The 26323-nt window shown below is 35.2% G+C and overlaps 2 protein-coding genes across 2 annotated transcripts; both read right to left on the bottom strand.

The window, feature by feature from the left end:
* LOC138337819 (uncharacterized) lies at positions 1-558 on the bottom strand. The gene is made up of 2 exons (XM_069288247.1): positions 313-558; positions 1-201 (listed from the first exon to the last, which is right to left on the bottom strand). The coding sequence occupies exons 1-2, from the start codon at positions 556-558 to the stop codon at positions 1-3; spliced, it is 447 nt and encodes a 148-aa protein (XP_069144348.1).
* Positions 559-22197: 21639 nt separating this feature from the next.
* On the bottom strand, positions 22198-26323 carry LOC104648725 (meiotic recombination protein DMC1 homolog). Its single transcript, XM_069287897.1, has 6 exons — positions 26110-26323; positions 25994-26034; positions 25230-25321; positions 24735-24792; positions 24586-24634; positions 22198-23777 (listed from the first exon to the last, which is right to left on the bottom strand). Exons 1-6 carry the CDS (start codon positions 26130-26132, stop codon positions 23750-23752), a joined length of 291 nt encoding a protein of 96 aa, XP_069143998.1. The 5' UTR covers positions 26133-26323; the 3' UTR covers positions 22198-23749.

Here is a 26323-nt window from a genome sequence, read left to right as displayed (position 1 = left end):
TCAGACTTCATCAAGATGGTATGCCTCAAGCACTTCATTCGCATTTTCCGCATGCCCTAGGTAGATTTTGATTCTTTGTCCGTTCACCTTGAACCTTACACCCCCCTTGTTCTCCAACTCAACCGCACCATGAGAAAATCCTTGAGTGATCAAGAATGGGCCAGTCCATTTGACTTGAGTTTGCCCGAAAACAAGCGCAACCTAGAGTTGAACAAAAGCACCAAATCCCCAACCACAAAATCGCGCTTCACAATCTTTTGGTCATGGTACTTCTTCATCTTTTCTTTGAAAAAGGGCTTAACTTTCATATGCCTTCAAGCGAAACTCATCAATCTCATCTAACCCATTCAATCTTTGCTCCGCTGCTTCATTCCAATCCATCTTCAGTTTCTTCATTGCCCACACGACCTTATGCTCTAACTCAACCGGAAAGTGACAAGCCTTCCCATATACTAGTTGGCATGGAGCCATACCTATGGGCGTCTTATATGCTGTCCGGTAGGCCCAAAGAGCATCATCAATCCTCCTTGACCAATCCGTTCTATTCTCATTCACCATTTTCTCTAGAATCTGCTTGATTCCCCTGTTTGACACCTCAACTTACCCACTAGTCTAAGGATGGTACGGCGTGGTTACATTGTGGCGAACCCCATATTTCCCCAACAACCCTTTGACCAACTTGTTGCAGAAGTGGGATCCCCCATCACTAATAATGGCCCTTGGGGTGCCAAATCTGGAAAATATGTTCTTTTTCAACAACGTGGTGACACTCTTCTTTTCATTATTTGCAAGTGATATGGTTTCCACCCATTTTTAAACATAATCAACCGCCACAAGAATATACTTCATCCCATGAGACTCACAATGGGGCCCATAAAGTCAATACCCCACACGTCAAACAACTCAATTACAACAATGGGATTTAAAGGGAGTTCTTGCCGTCTAGAAACACCTCTATCTCTTTGGCACCTATCACATGCCTTGGCGAACTCATGAGCATCTTGGTGGATAGTTGGACAATAGTAGCCACATTGCAAGATTTTATGGGTTGTCCGGATACAACTATGATGCCCACCCATATGCGAGGAGTGGCATGCCTCCAAAACACTCAACATCTTGACTTCCGACACACAACATTGAATAAGCCCATCGAATCAACTCCTACATAAATATGGCTCATCCGAAAAGAACATTTTCACATCATGCATGAACTTTTTCCTTTGATGAAAGGACAAGTCTGATGAGACGATATCACTAGCCAAGTAATTCACAAAATCAGCGAACCATGGAATCAAGTCATGAGAAGCGGCCAATACATGCTCATCAGGAAAAGTATCATAAATTTCAGCCTTTTCACCATATCCTCACATAGATTCATCCTCTAGTCGGGACAAGTGATCGGCAACTTGATTTTCGGTCCATTTTCTATCTTTCACTTCAAAGTCAAATTCTTGCAACAGTAATACCCAACTAATCAACCTTGATTTCACATACTTCTTTGCCATCAAATATCTCAATGTAGAATGATCAGTATGCACTATAACTCTTGTTCCAAGCAAATAGGAATGAAATTTCTCGAAAGCAAATACCATCGCAAAGAGCTTTTATTCAGTCACAGTGTAGTTCTTTTGAGCTTCCTTAAGGGCTTTACTGACATAGTAAATGGGGTGAAGGATTTTATCCCTTATTTGACCCAAAACTACACCAAGCACAACCCCACTAGCATCACACATCACCTCAAATGGCTTACTCCAATCCTGGGAAATAATAATGGGCGCAGACACCAATTTCTCCTTCAACTAACCAAATGCCTTAAGACAGGATTTATCAAAATAAAATTTACACTCTTTCTCAAGTAACTTGCACAAAGGATGTGCAATTTTTGAAAAATCCTTGATGAACCTCTGGTAGAAACCCGCATGCCCAAGGAAACTCCTTACACCTTTTACAGAGATAGGTGGAGGAAGTCTCTCTATCACCTCGACTTTAGCTCGATCAACCTCTATACCCTTCTCTGAGATGTGATGGCCCAATACAATACCCTTTTTCACCATAAAGTAACATTTTTCTCAATTTAGCACAAGGTTGCAATCTTCACATCTTTTGAGAACTTCGGAGAAGTGATTCAAACAATGATCAGATGAGTCACCAACAATATAAAAATCATCCATAAATACCTAAATGGTGTCCTCCATCATATCAGAGAATATGGCCATCATACATCTCTGAAAAGTAGCCGGTGCATTACACAACTCGAAGGGCATCCTCTTGAATGCGAAAGTTCCATAAGGACAAGTAAAGGTGGTCTTCTCTTGATCTTCTGATGCAATAAAGATTTGGTTTTAACCCGAATAACCATCAAGAAAAGAATACCACCCCTTTCCCGCAAGCCTATCAGACATATGATCCATGAAGGGCATAGGAAAATGGTCTTTCTCAGTCCTTGCATTCAATTTTCGATAATCCATACACACTCTCCATCCTGTCACCGTCCTCATTGGAACAAGCTCATTTTTCTCATTAGGGACCATAGCCATTCCCCCTTTCTTGGGCACACACTGAACATGACATACCCAACAGCGATCAGATATATGACTCCGACATTTAACCACTTAATAATTTTCTTCTTCACTACCTCTTGCACAGGTGGATTTAAACGTCTCTGGTACTCAATACTGGGCTTATGATCGGTCATGAATTGGATTTTATGTTAACAAATACCAGGAGGGATCCCAATAATATCCGCAATAGTCCACCCAATAGCTCTCTTGAACCTCTTCAATACTTCAACCAAACACTCTACTTGTTGCATATTCAAATCTGATGCAATAATCACTGACAAAGTGTTACCTTTCCCCAAGAATACATACCTCAGATGAGGTGATAGAGCCTTAAGCTCCAATTTTGGAGCCTCCTCAATAGATGGTTTAGCGGGTGGAGACTCGCGATGCTTCATATCTTAATCCAATTTATTTGGTTTGGACCGACCATCACCTTGATCAAGTGCCGCAACCAATGACCCATATTTTTCGGTACATTCACTCTTAAAATTCATGACCACTTCTGCTAGTGCCTCAACACCAAGACGCTCTTCTATTGTACCTTGGATGAACTCTCAACCTTGTAGGATATCGCAGATACCGATTGGAGATCACCATTCTGTCTCATGGACCTACAAATGTTGAAAGTCACTTCTTCATTGTTCAACTGAAACTTCATGTGCCTTTTCTCAATATCAACTAAGGCACGATCGGTAGCCATGAACAACCTCCCAAGAATAATGGGCACCTAAAAGTCCACCTTACAATCAAGAATCACAAAATGGGCCATAAAAATAAATGACTCAACTTTCACTAGCACATCATGGAGTATCCCAATAGGCCTCTTCACAGTTCGATTGACCATTAGTAGCCGCATCGCAGTGGGATTTGGGTCACCCAAACCCAACTTCTTGTAAATAGAGAGAGGCATGAGATTTATGCTTATCCCAAGATCACATAATGTTTTAGAAAAGTGTAACTACCCGATTGTACATGGAATAGTGAAAGCACCCGGATCTTCTTTCTTTTGCACAAGAGACTTTGTAGCAATAGTATTACAGTGTTGCATCCAATCATCATTCTCAAAACTAACTGATCTCTTCTTACTGACCATATCTTTCATGAACTTGGCGTAATCGGGCATTTGTTCGAGAGCTTCTATCAAAGGGACATCGATGAAAAGTTGTTTCAACATAGTAATAAAACACCCGTATTTACCATCCTTGATCTTTTTCACCAATCTTTGCGGAAATGGAGGTGGTGCTCTAGGAATGGGAGTCACTTTTTTGGGTGTCTCAACTTCGTTCCCCGATTTATCTACCAACTCACCACTAACTTCCTCTGCCTCATCATATCCTCTCTTCTCATATTCGACGCCAGACAGCATAGGTGGATCCATGGTCTGCTTACCCCCTCGAGTAGTGACTGTCATACAATGTCCATCATTTTTTAGATTCTAGACAGTATTGCTAGGAAGAGTACCCGACTGGCGTGGGTTCACATTAGAAGACAATTGGGTCATTTTCAACTCAAGATGATTGATTGAGATTGCATGTGAATCCACCTTTTGCCCAATATTTGCTAAATCACCTCTCAACTCTTTGGCGTGCTCATCACTAGCATCAAACCTTATCATCATATTCTGCAACATATCCTCAACTCGTGCCATACTACCTCCACCATCCATAGGAGCAACTTCCCAATTTTGAGGTGGAACATAGGGCCCACTCCGATCGTTTCTGTTACCATAGTTACCCCGGTTGAAGTTGTTTTCGCGGTTGTAGTTTCCATATCGAACATAGTGACCCTCTTGGTTTTAATTCTCATAGTTCCGACCTTGATTTACTTGACCTTGGAGCCAATTCTCCTGATTAGAGCCTTAGGCTTCGGCCAGAAACCCCTCGTCTGCTACTTCAATGCAAAAGAATCTTCTTCATAGTAGTACTCATCAACCGGTAGTGGTGGTTTAGCCAAACAGTTCACCGCATTTACGTTTTCTGCACCCGAGGTGACATGTTTTAACACCCACCCAAGCTCAGTTCTCATTTGAGACATTTCTTCATGAATCTCATCTGCGATTGGGTTATGCGAAGCTTGCACTGCAAAAGTGTTTCTCTCAATATCCAACTTTCTAGTGTTCCAAGCTTTATTATTTCGGAAGATTTTCTCTAACTTCTCAGCAATGTCTACATAAGTACACTCCCCATAAGAACCACCTGCAATCGTATCAAGCACTACTTTATTATTATTATTATCATTTTGCCCCCGATAGAAGTACTCTTTCAGTAACTCATCATCAATGCGGTGGATTGGGACACTTCTCAAGAATGAGGTGAACCTATCCCAAGAATTTCTTACTGACTCCCCTGGTAATTCCACAAAGTTGTTCACCCTATCTTTGTGGTTAATCTTTTTGAAACCGTGTAATACCTTGCTAGGAACACATCCCTCAATTGCTCCCAAGTATAGATTGAATTGTAGGGCAACATAATAAACCAAATTGCGGCCTCCCCCGTCAGTGAGAGAGAGTTTACCCTTAATCAACTTACATCCATGTCTAAGTCTGGCCTCCCTACACAACTCTTACACACCGACCTTAGTTTGGTGATGTGAGCATGTGGATCCTCATATGGTAGCCCCGAAAATAAACCTCTAGCGGTGAGCATCTGCATCAAGCTACCAGTTACCATGAAAGTATGACCATGTAATAGAGGAGGTAGGACAAGTGGTCCATCAGAGTAAATGATGTTAACATTTCCCTAGTAGTACTCTTGAGGGCGTGGGTGGGAGGTTGCCTCCTCGGATTACCTTCACCAGGGTTATCAACAACCACTCGATTATGAGCATCAACCAGCGGGAGAAGTTGAGGGTTGATCTCATCATTGATATAAGCAGGATTGTTTTGAATATTTATTCTGCGAAGTGTTTGATTAGTTCTGGATCAAGTGGGACTATTGGTTCTCCTCCACTCTGTGTACTTGGCATACACTAAAGCTAGACCTACGAGAAATAAAAACAAAAAAGAAAAAGTAAAATCGGGAAATTGTTAACTAAAATTAGGTAATGTTCTTAAAGTTAATCTAAAAGTCACTTTCCCTGGCAGCGGCGCAAAAATTTGATACGCTCAAACTATTCTTTCCTAAAGAAGTATAAGCGGGGGTCGATTCCACGAGGAAAATGGTTTAGACTTAACTTTAATCTACGATTACTTCTATTTAGTCAAGTCGTTTTCTAAAACAAAACAATTAAAGGGGGGATTTTGTGTAACAAAAGTAATTAATTAAGTCTACGTAAACAAGTAGCTAGTTCAAATATTTTATGTTTATCAAGTGATGAAAGAAACTAAGGTGTGAGTATTATTCATAGGTTCATAAAACAGTAACCCTAGCTATAACAACTCTTTCCTAGTATCTTGCATGCAAAATGGTAAGTTATGTATCCCTAATTCCTTGGTCCGGCAACTAGTGAATTTCACTCCGCACCTTGGTCTGGCTACATGTGTGTACTTTACTAAACCTTACCTTTTACCGCATATTAAGATCATAATCGATGTATGGCTTAGTTATTACTTCGCACCAATCGACACTAGCCTGTTAGATAATGTATACTAAATCTACATTGATAATTATTTTCTTATTATCTACCTTCTTGGTCCGTCAAGTATCAACAAGGCGAGTTCTAATGTTGGCCACCATTAAAAATACTTTTAAACGAAAGAATTATCAATACATGCAAGACACCATTCTAGAATTGTTATTTTAGCTAGTTCTACTTTGTTAATTAATTATGGTTCACAGAACCCTAGTTGTGGATTTAGTTACCCATGTTAAAATTACAAAATTCATATTGATTAGAAAAGAATTCATGTACTCACTTTAACAAGTTTGAAGAAAATCCAGAAAATCACTTCAATTAATCAAAATATTGTAAGAATCGATTACGGAAAAATGAAGTATTTTCCAAAACCCAAAGTTCAACAACCAACAATACAAATTTGAAAAATAACAAAGAGTCTAACTCCAAAAATGAGGGTTTTAGTCGTATTTATAATAAAAGAGTCCTAAAAATAAAGGGAAACCTAAATAAGGAGAACTTCTATCCAAAATGCATCTCAAGTCGATGACCTCACGGACGGACCGTCGATGCCCCCGTCGTTCCATACTTCAACTTTTTTCAGCTACTATCTTCTCCATCGTTCTATTACCATCGACGGACCTAAACGACGGTCAGTTAATTGACCTATTGTCCGTTGATGGCCTTCTTTTCTTCATACTTAGAATCTTTTAAAAATCAGGTACTAGGCTACATTTTGTTAACACCAACAATTTGCCAGGATGGTCCGTCGATGAGATGACGGACCGTCATACCATTCGTAGCCCCACACTTAGTTAGAATTCCCCGATCTTTTCTTAGCAGCATAAATCTTCAAATGACAGTTGCCACCTACGTACCGTCAATGAGTCGACAAACCGTTGATGGCTCCGTAGGTCATCATTTTTGTAAATTTTAAGATAGTCTTCAGCTTTTTCCTTCGGGATAGTTTTTCTGCAAACAAATACATTAAAATTACTTCAAAGAGGTCTTAGACACACACTAAACTGAAGGAAAAGACATTGAAAGTATCATGAAACCACAGTACATCATCTTTGTCGCTAAACTAAAAAATAAATTCAAAATCTTAGCTACAAAATTAAATCGTAGCTAAATATTTTTGTGATTTATTACTTTATAACAAAAAATATATATAGAAAAGGATGTATAATTTTGTATCTAAAGCTATTGCCTTTATTAATTACACAAATATTAGGGATGTTTTTGTTTCTTTAGAAACATATTCTCTCTTCCAAAACTCATTGCTCAGGGTGACCATACCATTGGCTTGGAGACTAAGCCATCTTCTTCAAGGTGTCCATTGCCTTGGAGAGTTTATCAACGACTTTCTCTTTTCCTTTCTTTTGGTTGAGCGTACTACACTATGTGAGAGACATGAGACTTGGAGAGCATCGGTACTGTTAAAGCACATAGTACCAAAATCGCTAACTTCTGAAGCACTAGGAGAGATATTTGGGTTCTTCTGAGATTTTTCAAGTATGTGAATCTATTATTTTCTTGAAAAGTTGATATCTTCTAGGTTTTTTCGTATGCTTTGACTCTTATATGAAATTGAGTTGGTTACTTTCATTCACCTAAGAATCTTCTAGGTATTTTGTTTGGAATCTGCTAGGTTTTTTTATTTATATATGAAAAGCTTATATGCACGAATACATAGGATGTATAGTTGATTGTTTTATCATTAGTGTTGATATTTTTTCTTTACAAATGTTGTTGTTCTGATACTATGGCTAGTGCAAGTTCCTTACTGCCATATATAACTATGTGATTTTAATTCCCAAATGGAGAAAGAAAGAAAATTTCTTAACTAGTATTTTCCATTCTCTGAAGCTCAAGAGAAAAAAAAAGAACAGGAAAAACTCTTTGTCTTGGGGGAATTTAACTTGTTGCACTGTGCAATCTTATGATACTTTGATAATTTATCGGTAAAGTTCTGTGACCTCGTTTATGTTCGTACTCTTTACTTGAAATTGTAAGAGTGTCGAAGGATTCATACCAGAGTAAATTGACGTTCATTTGTCTAGTGTTCTTGTTCATGAGAAATGTTCAACTGTTGTTATTCTCTCTAAGTTGTAAGTTTATACTAGTTTGAATATCAAATCAGTCTCGCACATGAAATATTTGATTACCGATATTGTATATACAACCTTTATACTTCTTGTCCTTGGTAATATTTATACACGTATTTATAAATGCTAAGGATTTATAAGTAGGTATTTTTTGCTTTATTAGAAAGTTTTCACACAAATGTGAACTATTGTGCTAGTTGCAAAAGTTAATATGTACGTTGTCTTATCTTGGTAAAGTTTTGAATTCGGTTGCTTAGAATGTCTCTGCAAGTGGTGAAGATGAAAAGATATTAGCAGGTGATCATAAATGTTCTACCTTAGCATTTAAACTATGTTTTTGTAGATATTGAAAGAGTGATGTGAAATGACCTTTGAAGTCTAGATTGCAATCTCACTTTTATTTTCATGATCAAATCATATCATGTAATATGTGCTTAGAACTCCTTCAAACTATAAAATGGTGACTTGATCTTTGTAACGACGTATCATCCTTTAATTAGAGAAAATATTACTTAAATCATGTTACTGATGAGTGATCAATTTTTTAATGATAGATACTGAATTAATAAACTAAAAGTTTATGAAGAAGTTAAAATTGAAATGGCATTAGTTCAATTTGACAATGATAGTATATCCTTGTCTTTGCCCTACTAGGTCTGATAAGAGATGCTTAAAAATAGATAAGTGTATGTATCCTTAACAATGGTCCGAGCAAAATACACAATCTGGATCAACGTGAAAACTGAAGAAGATGAAGAAGAGGAAGAGGAAGAGGAAGAGGAAGAGGAAGAGTTGAAGAAGATATAGATAGTGACTAGAGATGTTTTAGTTCTTTTTTTTTCAATTTAGGATATTTAAACATTAAAAAGTAGCTTTTGAATTTTAACTATGGATGTTCTATCATTGAACATCATTAGTTATTCTTCATTGAAACTGGTATCCCCGATATATAATTATATTTTATTATTCTCTTACTGTTCTGTTACTTTATTAGATTTTGATAGAAAATTAATATTTCTGATCTGGTTTCTGATTGTACACTATCAAGAATCAATATCTTCTGATAATTTCTCAAAGTATTTATTGTTATATGCTCAATTCATATTCTCTTATTGTTATGATACTTTGCAGAATTTTAGCGGAATACTCTTACTAAATCTGTTTCTCAATATCATTCATTTTTGTAGCACAGTGAATCAGAACATTTTTCTTTTTTCCCTTATACTTCTCCCTTTCTTACTGTCTTTTGGGTTACCAAAACTACTTCTCCATTTGTTTGTTTACCTCTTCCTCTTTCTTTTTATGTATATAGAAAGTATTATGTTGTAATCATAAATAATCAGTTCAAGAAATGATGTCTGTATTCTGGTCATTTGGGGTCTCTTCCTTTCTCCTTTTATGCCCTTCATTTGGTCTCAAAATAGATGGAACTCTCTTATTGTCTTTCAAATACTTTATTCTTGATGACCCTTTATTAGTTATTCATAATTGGGACAATAATTATGCAACCCCATGTTTCAGGACTGGTGAAACTTGTGCACAGATAGAAGAATTAGGCTAACTCTTAATGCATTTGTTGGAGATCTCCCACAAAATCTAAGTTCTCTGCAGAATCTAAAAGTTGTTTCTTCACAGGAAATACAGATCTTTGTGGAAATTCCTTCAACACTTTCATATCAACCTAATATAACCACTAATTCTTCAGGTCTGGTTATTTTCAGTTATGCTCTTCATTTTTCCGTAATGCTAATTAACTAGATTACTTGTTCTTAAAATTTACTAAAACATGAATTGTCTTGTATATCTTTGTTTTTTGTCTGTATTCCTTTATTTGAATGCTTCTTCATGTTCTTTCTAGGAAATCTAATTTTATCAGTGATAGTCTAACAACATTGTTATAGTTTTTGTAGATATCATGACTCGAGGTAGAGGTCGAGCAAGTTGAGGTCGTGTAGGCAAGTCGTCGTCAGTTAGGAGTAATTCTGCTATTGGTGCAAAAATTCCCACTATTTCCATTCCAAGTATAATAGTCCTCAACAGGGTGGTACAAGTTCCATCCTCTAGCAGTACGCGATTCGTTCAAACATTAATTCCTCCGATCAGTCAAACAACTAGAAGTACACCAATCATTCAAACAACATGTAAAAGTAGTGCCTCAACAATTCCTGAGATATCTCCTACTAGATTTAATCATGGTAGTCAAATATGTCAGGATACATCTAGTTAAAGTAACCCAATAGGTCAACATACATCTACATAGAGCAACTCGATAGGTAATGGTGCAACTACTCAAAGTAACCCTTTCGGTGAAGGTGGTTCAAGTGGTAGTCATACATGGACTCTTGTTATTCTAAGTCCTACAGGGTTACTCTATCTTTTTACTTTTTTTTATTACATATTAATTTATGATATGATTTTATGTACTTTTGAAATTTATACAGGTTGCAAACTTCTACAAAATACTCTAATTTCATTTTTGATTCCTTCAAGAATGAATTTGAACCTAATGGAATCAGTTGGAAAGGTGTTTCTGATGATATAAGATATGGATATTTTGGAGAATTCAAGGTATAATTTTTCATCATAATTGAGTTTGGAAAGTTATTCCTTTTTATGAATAGGATATTAATGTATTACTTAATTTGAAAATTGTATCAGAAATATTTCTATTGGGACTCCTCCATTAATGAAGCTATAGTGAGGAGAGAATGGGAAGTTAAAGCAGCAACAAGGTACATGGATTTTATTTCTAAAAAAAGCAAGCAATACTAACATGTCCTTTGCACCTTAAAATGTATGGGAAATTTGAATTTAACTTTGGAAAGATGTTTAAAATGTTGAAAGGTCTGAAATATATTCAAAGAATTGATGTGGTGAACGAGAAATCGTTGTTGGAACTCACACAAAAGGCTTTGTCTCAATTGCAAACTAACATATTTATGTTATGTATATGTGTTTGTATCTGAACGTATAGATTTGTAGCTGGAAGCATCTGCTTCTCTTTGTTATATGATTTGGTAAACTTTATATTCTCACTCTGTTGGAAAATGGTTACGAGCTCCCATAATGTAATCCTTAATGAAATATCATGCAGTTTGGTAAATGGTCATTGTCTTACCATCATATCTTGAACTCTTGTCTAGTGCACAAAATCTGATGGCAGATCTTACCTCTTTTTCAAAAGTTCTCTCTAGACAGAGTAATGCTATTAAAATTTTCGAAGCTAGCTTTATGACTCTACTGTCCATCCTTTGTATATCATACTTGACAAAATTTTATAATTTCTTTCTTATCTTCACTTTTTGTATAGGTCGTTGAAAAGGGTTGAGATTCAACACCAAGTGAGCTACATTCTCATGTTCATACACATAGTCATGATGAAAAATCTTTTATTGGTGAGCGCTCTCGAATAGTCCATGTAAGTTCAAGATTTTACAATTTTCATTAACTTTATATTTAAAAATGTTATAAGTTTCAATACTAGGTGCCAACATTACAAAAGCTTTTTGCCTTCTAATCAATTGGGAAGTATTTATATCATGTTAATATGTATTCATATGGATTCAATTATGTGAGCTTGGATTTTACCTTGAAAGGTTATTTGAATTATTTTTAGTTGGCAGTATCCTAAGGTAATTCCAGAGGATTAGCTTCTGAAATTGTGTTGGTGAATATGATGGAAAACCCATTAAGTTGGAGAAACATCACAAACTTAGACACTACCATCTTAACCTCCTGTAATTATGGATAGAATATATTGAAATTTTGTTGGTTTTTGTTTCAATTGAGCATATAATGGATGCGACACATTGAATCAAAGTGCCATTAACTATGTTTTATTATTGTTGATGATTTCTTCTTTCTGAAAGTTGACGTGATGGTGTCATAGTAAGGTTTATATTTAGTGTTAAGTGTGCCATGTCATATTGTTTGGGACTAGGGGATTGTATTTTTTGTTGTTTATATGTAGTGTAAAATATGATCTACAAAATGTCGTCTTGTTGGTGATACTGCCAATTAAGATGCATATAGTAAAGGAACACCGTCTTGTTGCAAAAAGTTTCCTGTTTTTATAGGTCTACATAAGTTTCAGTATGAATTCATTTGATTTGGGACATATCGAAGTATAGAAAGCAACACTTTCCACCCTAACAAACAGAATTACCTAAGGAATAATCCTCTGAACATAGACCTTAGGCTAATGCCACACTAAAAATAATTTCTGAGTTGAAATAGACCATGCATTATCTGAGTTCTCAGTAATTTTCTCGTGGAATCACAATCTCCAGCAGGTAAACTTAAAAGAAGCTATATGTATGTCAACTGAGTACTGACTGTAGTCTGTCTTCCCCTGAATATACCACCTTATAAATCATCAACTTATGAATCTATCTTCAAAGTTAAACACTCTCATCTAGTTCTAACATATAATTATGCTTACAAAACAAATAATTGTTTTTTAAGAACTGACAACTTTTTCTTCTAAGGTGTTTCAATTCTATTAAGTAAATAATTTAGTTTTTTTTGTTTCAAAGATTTTTAGGTCTAGACACTGTTATAGGGACTATTTTAATGTTTATAAGTCGTTTAGAAGTCTAGAAACCAAAACGTCTAAGAAAGTCTATGATGTCCGGAAATTAGTTCTAGGAGGTACTAGCGTGCCTTAGCCTATTTGACTAGCTTTTAGGAGTCGGAAATCCATGAAAATTGGTGGAAGGGTAGATAACTTGTTTTTAAGTTAATTCATGGTCGAAACGTTTGGGTACGACTCCTCAAGGACCAACCAAGGGCCGCTGAGGAGGACCCTTGCACGTTGGTGTCAGCATTGCCTGGGTAGTGTGTAACCACGAGACACAGTTGATGATCCCTGTGTGGATCAACGAGGCATCGTTTCCAATCATCGAAAACACTTAGAATTTTTATTGATGAACCTCAATTGCATAATCTCAGATAAGAACGACGGATGTGCATCACGGAAGGGCACAATGACCGTCGACTCACAGACAGACTGCTAATCGGGGTCTCATCTGTGAGGGTCGAATTTTCCTGCACATTTTAACTTAGTTTCATATAATTAGTTAAGGGTTTAGGTCGTAAGTTAGGGGTTTAAGAGAGTTTAATTAAGTGAATTAACCCCCTATATAAAGACCCCAACCCTCATTAGACTAAACATAACTCACAAAACAAATAGTCTTTATTCTCTCTTCTTTCTCTCTCTATTGGAAGACACCATTGAAGACAAGTTACGGGGAGATTTTGGGGGTTGTAAAGGGGATATTTCACCATCAAATCTCCATCAAACATTGAGTTATGGGATCTAATTCACCTTTAAGACTTCTTTCCTCAAAGGGCTCTTTCAAAGTATTTTCAAAAGTTGAGTTATAATGTGGGTTCTTCTTAATCTCGAAAATCATGTTATGAGTTGATTTGGTTATAATTTATTTTGGATAATGTGAACATATTAACATGGGTTCTAACTTAATTATGATATATCTTGATGGTTTGGTCTAGTTTGTAGATGATGACCCTTGACGATTAACCCTAGGTTTGATCTTGATGTGAATTAGGTTGTGTTTGATTCAATTGACTTGATTATTGGTTGAATTACTATTAGATGATGTTGTTACACTAATCATGAACAAATTAGGGTGAATTTTAGTCTTTCATACTAATTCTTGAGAAGTGATTTAGGTTATGAGAATTGACCTAAGTATCTTGTCTTATGGATTGATTTAGTATTGAATTATGGTGTAGTGGTTTTTCTAGATTTTTCATCATTTTGGTTATTGAATTATGATGATGTTGTGACCTAATTGGGTTGAAGTAAGGGTTGATGGTAAGAACTTGATGATGAATTATGAAGGAGACTTGGTAAGTCTTATGATCCCTATTCTTTACTTCAACTTATGGTTAATTCTGATAAAGTCATGATGTTGTGTTGGAGAATGCCTTATATTAGGATTGATAGGGTGGTATGATGTTGAATTGAAATGTTTTGATTATGGTTCTGTGGTTGATTAATATGTAAATGTTATAAGGATGGTGATGTTTATCAATGTGCCTTATTATGAAATGATATGTAATGTGTTAACCTCACATATATGAATTGTAATGAAAGGACTATACTCTTGCGATTCTTATTGAGCTATGATGATGATGATTATACAAGGGAGAGACCCTATGACCTAAACTAAGTTATGATGTTAAATAAAGACTTAAAGACATTTCAAAAAGGGATTCTAACTGAGTGATCTTGTATGTGAGGGGGGTGACACTTTCCCAAATAGGGAAGGTAGGGTTCACTACGGTTCTCACGGGGAGGATAGCCTCTTGACCCAAATAGGGTGTAGAGTGATGTTTCCAAGACGGCCCCAAGGTCCATAAACTATGTTGCCACCATAGAAATACTAGCTAGTGCATCCACCTAGAAAGCTATGCTTATGTTTGGTTCTACTTTGGCCGATAGACCACCTTCCATCGGTGTAAGGTTTTACAATACTGAATTCCACACTTAGCTCATATGTTCTATGTCAGTTAAGGCAAGTGTTTCCTAGAACTAAAATGAAGTAATGAAGCATAAACTAAAAAGGGTGACTTGAGAGGTTGGACTTAGCCTAAGTAGGGGCATAGGACTCTACCTATGCCTTGCACTAGTTTTACTTGATGGAAGCTTTAGGAGGTTGATATTGTGTATGTACAAGATAATAAGTGTTAATGATGATAATGTGGTCACTTTATATGTAAATGATATTTATTGATAAATGATACTCATATGAACATGTACTTGGTCTATATTGTTAGATATGATGGTATGAGTCTTGAAAGAGATATAATAGGTGAAGAGGGATATTAGTCATGGTTCTCGTTGATTTACTTGATTTAGTAAGGTTATGGGCTTTACTAGGTCATTGCACTTGTTGACTTTACAAGGATGCATGAGTAGTGTCTTGCTTTATTATGATATAATGAACTCTTATCCATGCTTGTGATATAATTGTTTGATGGTAAGGTTGTACTAAACTATGGGTTAAAGTATGTCGACAAGCATGTTATTTTCTTTGATTTGATGAATATGCCCTTTTGATTTGTATATTTTCTCTTGATGATGCATATGGCTTTTCAAAGAATAAAGTAGCATGTTTTTATAAAATGTCCTTTTTATAAAACATGATTTCATATTGTATGTGCATATGGTCTCATACTTAGTACAAGTGGTGTACTAACCCCATTTCTTACTTTTTTCCAACATTTTAGGTTCCGTTCGTTGAGGACTCTTTGTGATGACTTTGAAGAAGGCTTGGAGTTTCTCATTCATCCAAGTAGGTAGGTCCTCACTTTTCGAGGGTGATGCCAATATCGAACTTATGGAGTTGTTTAACTTTTAAGACTCTTATGTTCTTTCTACTTTCATACTGTATAAGCCTATATGTGGCTTTTTTACATTGATGTAGGGCTATGCCCAAATTGCTAATCTTGTTAGATGGTTATGAGAGAAAACAATCTTTAATGACTATGTTCTATCTTCTATATATGTGTATGTGCAATAAAAGTAGAAGACTATTTAATCTTCCTATACGAAGGGTCTATGTATACTCGATATGAATATATTATGTGTATGTAGGTCTATGCAAACCTCCAAGTAGAAGTAATGAAAAGTTTTAATTTTTCCGTATTTTCGACCTAGGAATGTGATGATGTAAGAGTACGAGGCTAGTCAGGGTCTTCTCCGAGGACGACTACGCCGGTTACGTCTAGGGGGTAAACCCGGATGTGACAGATCCTCTCTTCCCAAAAATGGTTTTGGGCACTATCCAATCAACCTCGAGCATACAAATAAACATGTTCCACATATCTTTAGGCATCATACAACGCAAATATAAATGCCATTTACTGAGCGTCTTGTTCAGACATATAATGCCTCGAGCAAATCTCTAGACCTCTTCTTTGTAGAATTTCGTGGGTTAGACAAGCTCTTCTAATTAACAACCAAGTGAAGCAAGCAACTTTTAAAGGGATCTTAATCTTCCATATTAATTTCTAGGGCCAAACTGTTGAAAAATGGTTGGTGTTCCTTTCCTAGTAATAGGACTTTATGGGACTTTACTGTAAAAACTCCCATGCTCTGCAATTTCCAAACTGGTTTGTCGGGCTCTACATTAATGCCAAGGAACGGGTTCAAGACCTGAAGCAGGTTTGTTACTCTTTCAACCTCCCAATCATTTAGTGCACTTCTAAACATAAGGTTCCAACCTTGAGGGCTCCACATTTGCGCTATCGTGTTATTCTGAGGCTAATAGTGTACAAGTCAGGAAAGAGTACCCTCATTTTCACATCGCCTGACCATACCTCATTCCAGAAATTGATCAAATATTATTTGCTTGACTACGAAATACAAAATATATTAGTGAAAAATTGCATCTTCACAAATTAAACTAAATAGTAGTGATAAATTATTTGTGTCGGCTATAAACCTATTTAGTGACAAAAATATATCTTTATCTACAAATTTTAATATTTTTTATGACGAACAAATTTGTCATAAGTACGAAGCATTTTGGAACACAAAATACTCTTGTAGTTTATACATTTTTATTTGGTGACGAAAACAAAATTGTCTCTATATACATTTAGTGACCCATACTTTAGGGACGAATGACTGACACTATTTTTCTTCACAATTTTTTTTTGTGTGTGTGACGAAATATGAATTTCTAGTGACAATATTATTTGCCGCTAACAATCAAATTTGGTGTAGTGTCTCTCACCTTCTTCATGATCTCAAATGTTTAATGTAGGGATGTCAAAAAATAAAACCAAACCTTGGTAACCCATCCAACCGCTCAAAATTTTAGGAGTTGGGCTTAAGATGATTTCAATTGGGTTCAATCTCAACTCATTTGAAGAAAATTCTCAATTGAGGCCGATTCAATCTCAAATTTCAACCTATTTTAAAACTTTTTATTAAGATATGTTATGACATTGAAGGTATTAATTAGTATCTATTTAACATCTTTTATGATTTATCTATCCATTTGTTGTTTTTAAACAAAAAATTCTTAAGCAGAAATTCAAATTTTGATTATAAAAGTTATATCAATATGTTAAGTAATTAAGATTCATCGGGTCAAACTGGGCTGGTCAAGACCCACAGCTTATTTGAGTCCAACCCATTTGAGCCCAAAGTAAACTTGGGCGGATCAAGACTCAACCCAATTTCTACTCAACTCATTTTAATATTTTTAATTTCAACCCAACCCACCCATTTGAGACCCCTAGTTTAATGTCATCTTTTGTTTGTCTCTATGTAACATTGTAAACAGTGGGCATAGTCATCTTGAGGCTAGGAGGTTCATCCCAACCCTTTTTGGAGAAAAATTACACTATTTACATATAGTAATTTTTTTATGTATATAAAGTGGATATTGAAACACATTGACTAGTTCGTATGTTTACTTCTTCATATTTTGAACCTTCTCCGTGAAAATTTTTAGTCTCGCCAATGACTACAAATAGAGATATAAGAACTCATATCTTGTTTTTGCTTTAATATTTTGATATATAGTACTAACTCTTTTATGTTGACTTTATCAACATGGGTTCTAATCTTTAAACTCGGTAGTCAACGTGTCGTCTAGATTTTTCTTTGTATTTTATTAGTACTCTCCTATTAGCTTATTTTTATATTAGTATTAAATATTGTTTTCTTTGATTCGATTATTGTATTATTTATTATTTCTACTATTTTTAGTTATTATTTTTGTTAGAATAGGAATAGTAACAAGAATAATATATAATTTTACTTAGAATAGGAATAATATATATAGTTCTACTTGAAAAATGATTGTATTAGTGTCCTAGTTGGAAAAGAAGTCCAATGTAGAGTATATGAATAGGGTCTCAATCTGATAATGTAGATCCATATGTGTCGTCAATTTGGTCAATGATTATACTAGCAAAAGTTGGGTCATAGTATATCTTTGAGTGAGTATTTTCTCATACTAATTTGGATAGCACCGTGCCATCTTTCCGACGACTACTTTTTCAAATCTAATTTGCATAGCACAATGCATCTTTCAAATAATTACTGTCAATACCAAATGAAAATGAGAAATCCATCACAACATTTCCATGATAATCTCTACAAATACCTCTCCCGCCCCTGCTGGACAATTTTGCATCTTGTTGCCATCCTTATTTTTTAGGCTTGTCCAACTATATCACCGCGTAGTCGTAGTTAATTCATTGTACTAGAAGCATCATTAGTTTGTAAATGTAAAACCGATCCGACCCTCAAGTCTTATCAGACATAACCTTGTACAAAATCAATTGGGGTTGTTGGGTTTTAAACGTGCGAATGGAAATGAAAAGTTGTGACTCTTCTGATGGGTTGTGACTTTTTCGAAAGATTGCAACCTTTACGAAAGATTGTGTTTTTTCTAAAGGGTTGTGATCGCTCTGACAAGACACAATTAACACATTTTCATACTACCCTTTGTTGGTATATAAATAGAGGGAAGTTCTCTCGTTTTTCTGCATTGAATTTCCTACTTATGCATACATTTTCTTGCAAATAAAAGTAGAGTCTTTGTGTGATTTTGTTGTTGCCTTTTGAGTTTGCTGAAGTTATTAATGTTTGAGGTATCACTACTTCTTTATTAGTTTATCAGTTTTATTTGGGAAGAAATAATCCACAATTTCAAATACAGTGAGAAAACTAAATTTCTTAAGGGCACATGGTAATTTCTATGGACTCGGATAATTTATTTCTTTTCAATTTTATTGCCTTTTGTTTACTATTCTAACTAACAGGAGTTAACATCTTCTTAGGTTCAAAATACTTCTGAGTATAGAAAGTTCTTACTACGTTCCAACAACTCGGTGCGTCTTGGCTTTAATATCATCCTCTTCACATATTTTTTCCAAACTGAAATCTGATCATTGGAATCATGTCCTTGTCTAGCATAATGATGTTAAATTTCAGGTAGGGATGACAGTGAGGTGTGTCGGAGCGATTGCGGGGGCGGGTTGAGCTTCAACCTATAAAAATTCAACCCCCCCCACCAGGGGCGAATCTACGTAATTAATTTTCGGTGCTAGAGCACTCATACTAGTTTATGCCTTGAAATATATGGTGTGTGTAGAACATTGGTGGATGTTCGAATCCCATTAGTCCCATTAGTCCCATTTTTTTAATTTTTATTTTTTACTTTTTCCAGCTAATTTTGCACCCTTTTTTAATTTTTTTTTCTAGAGGTTGTTTTTTATGATGATAATATTAATCGTTGTTTTATTTTTTTTTACATTTTTTATTAAAGAGTTTGAGTTAATATACGTTTATTTTTTTAAATGAAAGAGTTTGAGTTAGTTATACGTTTTACATTATGTGATTTCTAATAGGTTTATGCTAAAGAAAGTGAGCACCCACAACCTTGAAATCTTGGATCCGCCACTTCCCACCACCCCGCACCGCATAATAAAAAAATTTAGTTTCTACCCTTTCGGCACCAACCCACGTAAACCCGTCCCACGTAAAAGAAAATTATTTTTTTCACCATATTTGTTCATTTTAATTAGTATACTACTTATCGGCTATTACAAAATTAAAATTTGATTAAACAAAAAATCAGTACATCAAAAGTTGTAAACTTTTTAACAACATTTCAAACATATCCGAAAGAAATTAACAATATTATATTATTATAGTTAGAAATTAGGATGAAATCATGCATTAAATAATATTCTACAAAGACTAAAGCTTTTATAATAAACTTGACGAATAAATCTCTAAACCCGCACCATTTATTATTTAGTTAAGTCACACCAAATTGTGAATCAAAAAAACTTTCATTTTTATGCATTATTTTGAGCCATCTCAAAACAATTTTGCTTTGTTATTTAATTTATAAATAATATTTTTCATAAGAATTTAATTTTAGTTCTGGATTACATGGTCATTTTGAAACAGAAACTTTTAGATTTTAAATTTGAGATAGCAAGTTGTAATTTTCTTATTTAATCTTTAAGAAAAATGGAATAGAAATATTAAGGGGAGATCTTCATTTTTGGTATAAAAAAGAAAGTTTTGCTTAATATGTTTAATATTCTTACAATTTGCATGCTAAATGTGTAAACTGTAAACTTTAGCCTTCAGTCGTAGCTTATAATATAAGGGAAAATTACGTGTATAAGCAAACATATACTAGTTAATTAGTTATAATATAACTATGATGATCTACTTTTTGCAATAATTACGCAGCTCAACTTTTTAATTTTGTATAATTCACGCGTTTGTATAATTATAATTTTGAATTTATATAAATATGATTTGTACAATTATTTGCACTTGTGATGTTTGTAATTTCATATGTTATTTCTAGTTTATACAAATCGAAATCTGATCTTTGAATTCATGTCCTTGTTTCATAGTGTTGTTGACTATCAGGCCAATGTGAATTATTCTCAATTGTGAATCTTGATGCAGATACATAAGTGTTTTAGTTATACTATTGATAATACTAAAAGGCTTAGGTCAGTCTAGTACCTTACTTTGTGTGTCATCTGCCAAAATTTTGGTTTGTTCACTATTTGGAATGGTATCCTAAGTATGATTTACCAGGAAAAAGTAAAAGCAATTTTAACCTGGAATTTTAATCATTTCTCCAAAACATAACACATCTGGATTTATCTTCCTTAGTGCTCTCATCAAGTCCTAATGTAATTCGATCTCCCTGCATCAAATATTGCTCGTTCTAATGGAACTAATACCCCATGAGCCATAACGATGTCTGAACGGATTTTCTACCCTTAGAAAACCATCCCCAAGTGCATCTTTATGTGGTGAGGTGAAAGTGAAACTATAGATCAAGTTGTCTTTCTATATTCCTCTCAAGGTTTTTGATTTGAGCACCATCCATCCGCATTATATTAAAAAAGATAACACATTAGGTGTTAGAATCATGATCTCGTCTCTATAAGTTTAGTTCTGGCCAAGCACTCTTTAATCCATTTAAATGTCAAACATCACATGATCACAGTTTATCTATTTCTAAGCAGATCGGAATGTTCACTTCCACAGGACTTAACAAAGAACAGCCACATCTACATGATATGAGATGGGTAATATGTTTTTTGTATGTCACAAAGTTCTGTTCGTCATGTCATATTAGACAAAATATTATGTCTCCTCATCAACTGATATGTGATTTTATTAGCTAGTAAAGTGATTGTGACTATCTTGCAAGGAAGGTAAAACAGAAAGTGGGAAGGGACACATGCATGTTAAAATCTTATCAGTCATCACTTATTTTGTAGTTACTTTCTACCTTAGCTTAGCTTTCACGAACATTTCTAGAGCGTGATTCTTACTAGTTGGTACATAATTGTGGTAAACTCTCTATATAAAGCTTGACTATTAGATTTGCTTTTGACGTGAATCACATTATATGTCTATATTTGCAGACGCATTAGCATGCATGGCAGGTCTAAGCTCCAGGACAGTTCCACACCTGACAGATATATGCCATCCATGCTGCTGTTACTCGGGCTCATTGAGTTCATTACTGGCTACTTCTGTTTTCCGTCATGTTCTGTGTAAGGTTGTTAGCTGCTATCGTTTTGGATGAGTATTTCCTGCTCAAGTTAAAACTCGATTGCAATTCCCCCTTGTTATAATAAACCTGCATCTGTAATGAGTATAATAAACAGATTTTGCTTAATGTAGCAAAACCTATTTTCGTAGTCTTAGTTGCTAAATAGTGGCATACCTTCAATTGTTACTACCGTTTTAAATTACGTTATAACCAATTTTACACGCAGGTAAAGCTTGAATCTCTTTGTAAGGTTGATCCAATTATGCTATCCTAAGTATCATATTATAAACCTGGAAATTGGTACTGGTTATACTCAACGTCATCTTGTCTTTCAGCATTCAAGAAGAAAAGAATATAAAATGCTGAACACCAAACTAGGAAGCAACATTGACTAAGAAATACAGGCAAATTGTAATCAACTTCCCTGGAATGAATTTTTCACATATTTAAAACCTGGCAATATATGAACCATGCATTTGAGTCTTTCACATATGTCATAGTTTGAACTTCATTTGCATCAAAAAAATATTAACCTATATAACTAGGAACAGCCAAAACCTTTTTCATATCTATCGGGGGAAACATCACCCAAACTGGTTTACAAGGGCAAGCTTTCGATGGAAAATCCCATGGACATTCTCCAATACGCTGCCAAATGGTAAAATATTCATCATCTTCCATTTCATTAGCAGCTTGATCAGACAAATCTTCATCATCCTCATATTCAGCAGCCTGAGCAGGAACATCTTCATCAGCCTCGTCAGGTACCTTTTCATCAGCTTCATCAGGCGACTCTTCATCAACTTCATCAGACGCCTCTTCATCAGCCTCCCCAGGCGCCTCTTCATCAGCCTCAGCCTCATCATGTGACTTTCCATCAGCTTCTTCAGGCGCCTCTTCATCAGCCTCATCAGTGGCCTCTTAATCAGATTCATAGTCGTCCTCTTCATAATCATGATGTAATTCGGTGGTACCCCTAAGACAATCTGCACCTGCATGGGTAGATAGACATACTGTATGTTCTTCCTGAAGTGTACACCCTCCCCCATTAGGTGCCAGGTAGAGTTGCAGGTTAAGCAGGTGAATATAAGTCACTTTCTGTATGCCAAGGTTAACACCTTCACCGTACACTTCGAAAACCGTGAACTGCATCTCAAGAGGAAATACTATAAGTAGAGGCGTACAGACAGGAGATAATACCATACTGGTGAACCATGTTTCCTGCAACTTTAAGGTCTTTGTTGTTAGATCAATGGTTCGTGGAATAACTTTTCCACCTACACAATCCAATCTCATTGAGCTCAAATAGGTGGTTGTTCCCTTATAAACAACTACATACAATTGATTCTTACACAAGAGGGCATTTTTAACTTTTCCCTCCAATTCAATCTGAAACTTCTGATGCTGAACTACTATATTAAAGCCTTGAATCTGAAAGATATGAAATACGGTCTCTCCATCCGACATTTCCAGTAACAAAATAATTTCCACGCCATCGCATACCCCGATAAAGTTCTTATTTGGAGTTCATCCTGGATAAGCTATCAATGTTTGCCATTTACTGCCCGACATCTCATAGAGATGAAGTGATTCTTTAGCATAATTTACCAGGATAAGTCACCCATTCGGGAATGATCCGATCAGCTTGAAACCTCTGAGATCATGTTCGATCTCATAGGTTGCTACTTCTTGGTAATCATCAAGTGTTAATTCTTTGAGCTCTTTTAGTTCTTCAAACATCTCCTCACATGTGGCTGATTCTCTGAGCTCAGTTATTGTCATTTGTTTGATATTTGCTAATGCTTTTTACTGTTCAGGGTCAAATAGCTGGCAGGTGTTTCAATTGGGATGAACAAGTACAAGGTTCGGAGTCCAAGATGGAGGTATATGATCTACAAAGAACTTCTTCTTGATGTTTTCCCAGCGGATAAGTGGAGGACTAAGGAAAAAACCATCCCTGCTTCAGCCTGCAGAATAGATAGGAAGTATAACTACTTAGAATGTTTATATGGTGAAGTTTCAAAGATTGTGAATCGAAACAGAGACATTCAAGGGTGGTGTACGTGAACATAATGGTTAATATAGTACTGCTTTTGTTTCCGAAGATATAGTACATCTACTATATATGTGAACAATCCAACTAATTATTTTCAATAACATTCAATAAAGAAACTATAGGCCTTGCATTGTAATACTAACTTCATCTCTACTAAAAGGGTTTCCGGAATTCAAATTCGTTCTTTCCTCTAGAAAAGACAGGTAACCGCCATGCGTATTTAAATTAGAATTCTGTAACACTTTAAGGTTAGAAATTTACAATAGTTTATATAGTCACAGTGATAATTTAGCTATTGTACGATCACCCAACTTTAAGCCACAAGTTAGAGAATAAAAATTTTAAAGTTGACACACTATAGTCTACTAAGGGTGAAAGTTAAAAGGATCTCTGTTAGCTTTCTAAAAGAAATGGAGCTTTATTAATCATTTTCATCATATAATCCCTATAACTAGTAGGAAGAGGCAATAAATCAGACAAATCAATGACAATCTTGTCAAATCCTGGATGATGCCATTATTATGTGTAAATAAAGCATACAAAGGAGATGTTTCATTTCTTCCGACTAAGATCAGAGGTGAACCTGATAGACACACAGAGAGTATCCGGAAGTTGTCTTTCCAGATCCGAACAAATTGTTCACTCAGTAGAGTTAGGTTAAATTTTCTAATAGTGCTTCTACCGCAAAGCTAAAGCAATAATCAATACTTGACTGTTACCTAGATTCACCAAAAGGTTTAGTGATTGCTGAAGTTTCTTTCTTCCCTCCTTCAAAAGTTCACATAGAAGAAAGAACAGAATTAGGAGTGATTTTTTGTAAGTAAAAACAATGAGGATTCAATCATATATATGGGACCAAAAAGTTTACCTCTCAAGACATTATCCAAAGAATGGCTTCTAGTTGTGTTGCTAACAACTGCCTCCCTCTGTAACATATCCAAATAGGACAGACTCATTATGGCATGTCACACAAGCAAACGAATGAAAGAGTGGATGGACAAGGAAAACAAAAATAGTGATTTTATTTCTCACCACCTTGACCGTATTTAATTATTGAGTAACCTCTGTGGATTACTAATTATAATAGAATCAGTCCAACAAACTTTAGTAAGTTCATGTGTGCAGAGGAAAGAAAACATATACTTTGAGTAGAAGAGCATCTATTAGGTTTAGTAATATACCCTAACTAATGAAAAGAGAAAGTGAGTAGCAGTAGAAACATATGGTGTATCATCAACATGAATATGACTGACAATCAGAATTAAAGAGTGAACTTCTGTAACAATGACACTTATCAGAAGAACAGAGATTGAAGACATAGAACTTTATGCATAACAACATGAGTTGTTTTTTTTCCTTTTACCTTCTTCATATGCATTATCAAGCCATTGCAGGTGTAGATACCTGCCTCTTGAAACTTCTTCACATCCCCAACATTGATTCCGGGAGAGATCACTGAATAAATTTTGAACAAACTTCGAATTCAACTTTCAATCATTTTTGGAAGTTTATCAGAATCTTACATGAATTTATATTTGCAGCACACACTACAGCATCATCCTATACCTCAAAGTAGACAGACATCAGGAGGAACATAATACTACAAATTTTATTTGAACTCTACTAAAATACATTCACAACATCTTAAAATTAAAGGATTATGATACATATGATCAGCAATGAAAATCTAACAAGCAGAAGAGAAACCTGAAACATTGCAAATTATGCTATAAAGATGAGATCAAAACAGAGAGATACACAAGGCGCTGATGAAAAATAGGATCACACTATATAAAATAACGAGCCATCACTATGAGAAACGCAGAAAACAATCTATTATCTCAAATTAATGTGAGCTTTCTTTGATATTTATGTTATTCAGAAATTTTATCTCCAAACCACAGCTAAATATTTTGTTGACGCATATGAAAATCTTATATCTCCACTATAGAAGTAAGTAGAGGAAACTGGAAACCCTAACATTCTCCACTAAGATAAGGTCAACAAACGCACACTAGCATTGATTGAATTTTTGGACAAATGGCTTGAATTATGAGGAAACGGAAACTATATTCACAAAACAAAAGCGCAGCTGAAAAAAGTGAAATTCAAAAGAAAATTTCTTACGTTTATCCGTAGCTTCAACTAGCTGCAACACTTTTTCAGATCTGAAATCAAATACACATTAGAATCAGAGAAAAATAACAAACTAAATCTATCAAAAACACGAATTGAAAATTTACTTGAATTGTGTCATTTTCAGCATGGAGAGAGTATGCAGAGATATTGAGACTATAGCTGATTCGCTCGATGAAGAAGATGGTGGTGTTTCGCATGCGTTTTGAAATATCAAATTTTTACTGCTTTATAAGAAACCGGAACCCGGGAAGTTGAATTAGTTGAAATGTAACTGCGTTTTGAGTTCCCATGTTCGGTTCATCCACAAATATTTTTATT

The sequence above is a fragment of the Solanum lycopersicum genome, chromosome 8, assembly GCF_036512215.1.
Source record: "Solanum lycopersicum chromosome 8, SLM_r2.1".
NCBI classification, from domain to species: domain Eukaryota; kingdom Viridiplantae; phylum Streptophyta; class Magnoliopsida; order Solanales; family Solanaceae; genus Solanum; species Solanum lycopersicum.
The sequence above is the reverse complement of the archived record's forward strand: the minus strand, read 5'-3'. Positions and strand labels throughout refer to the sequence as shown.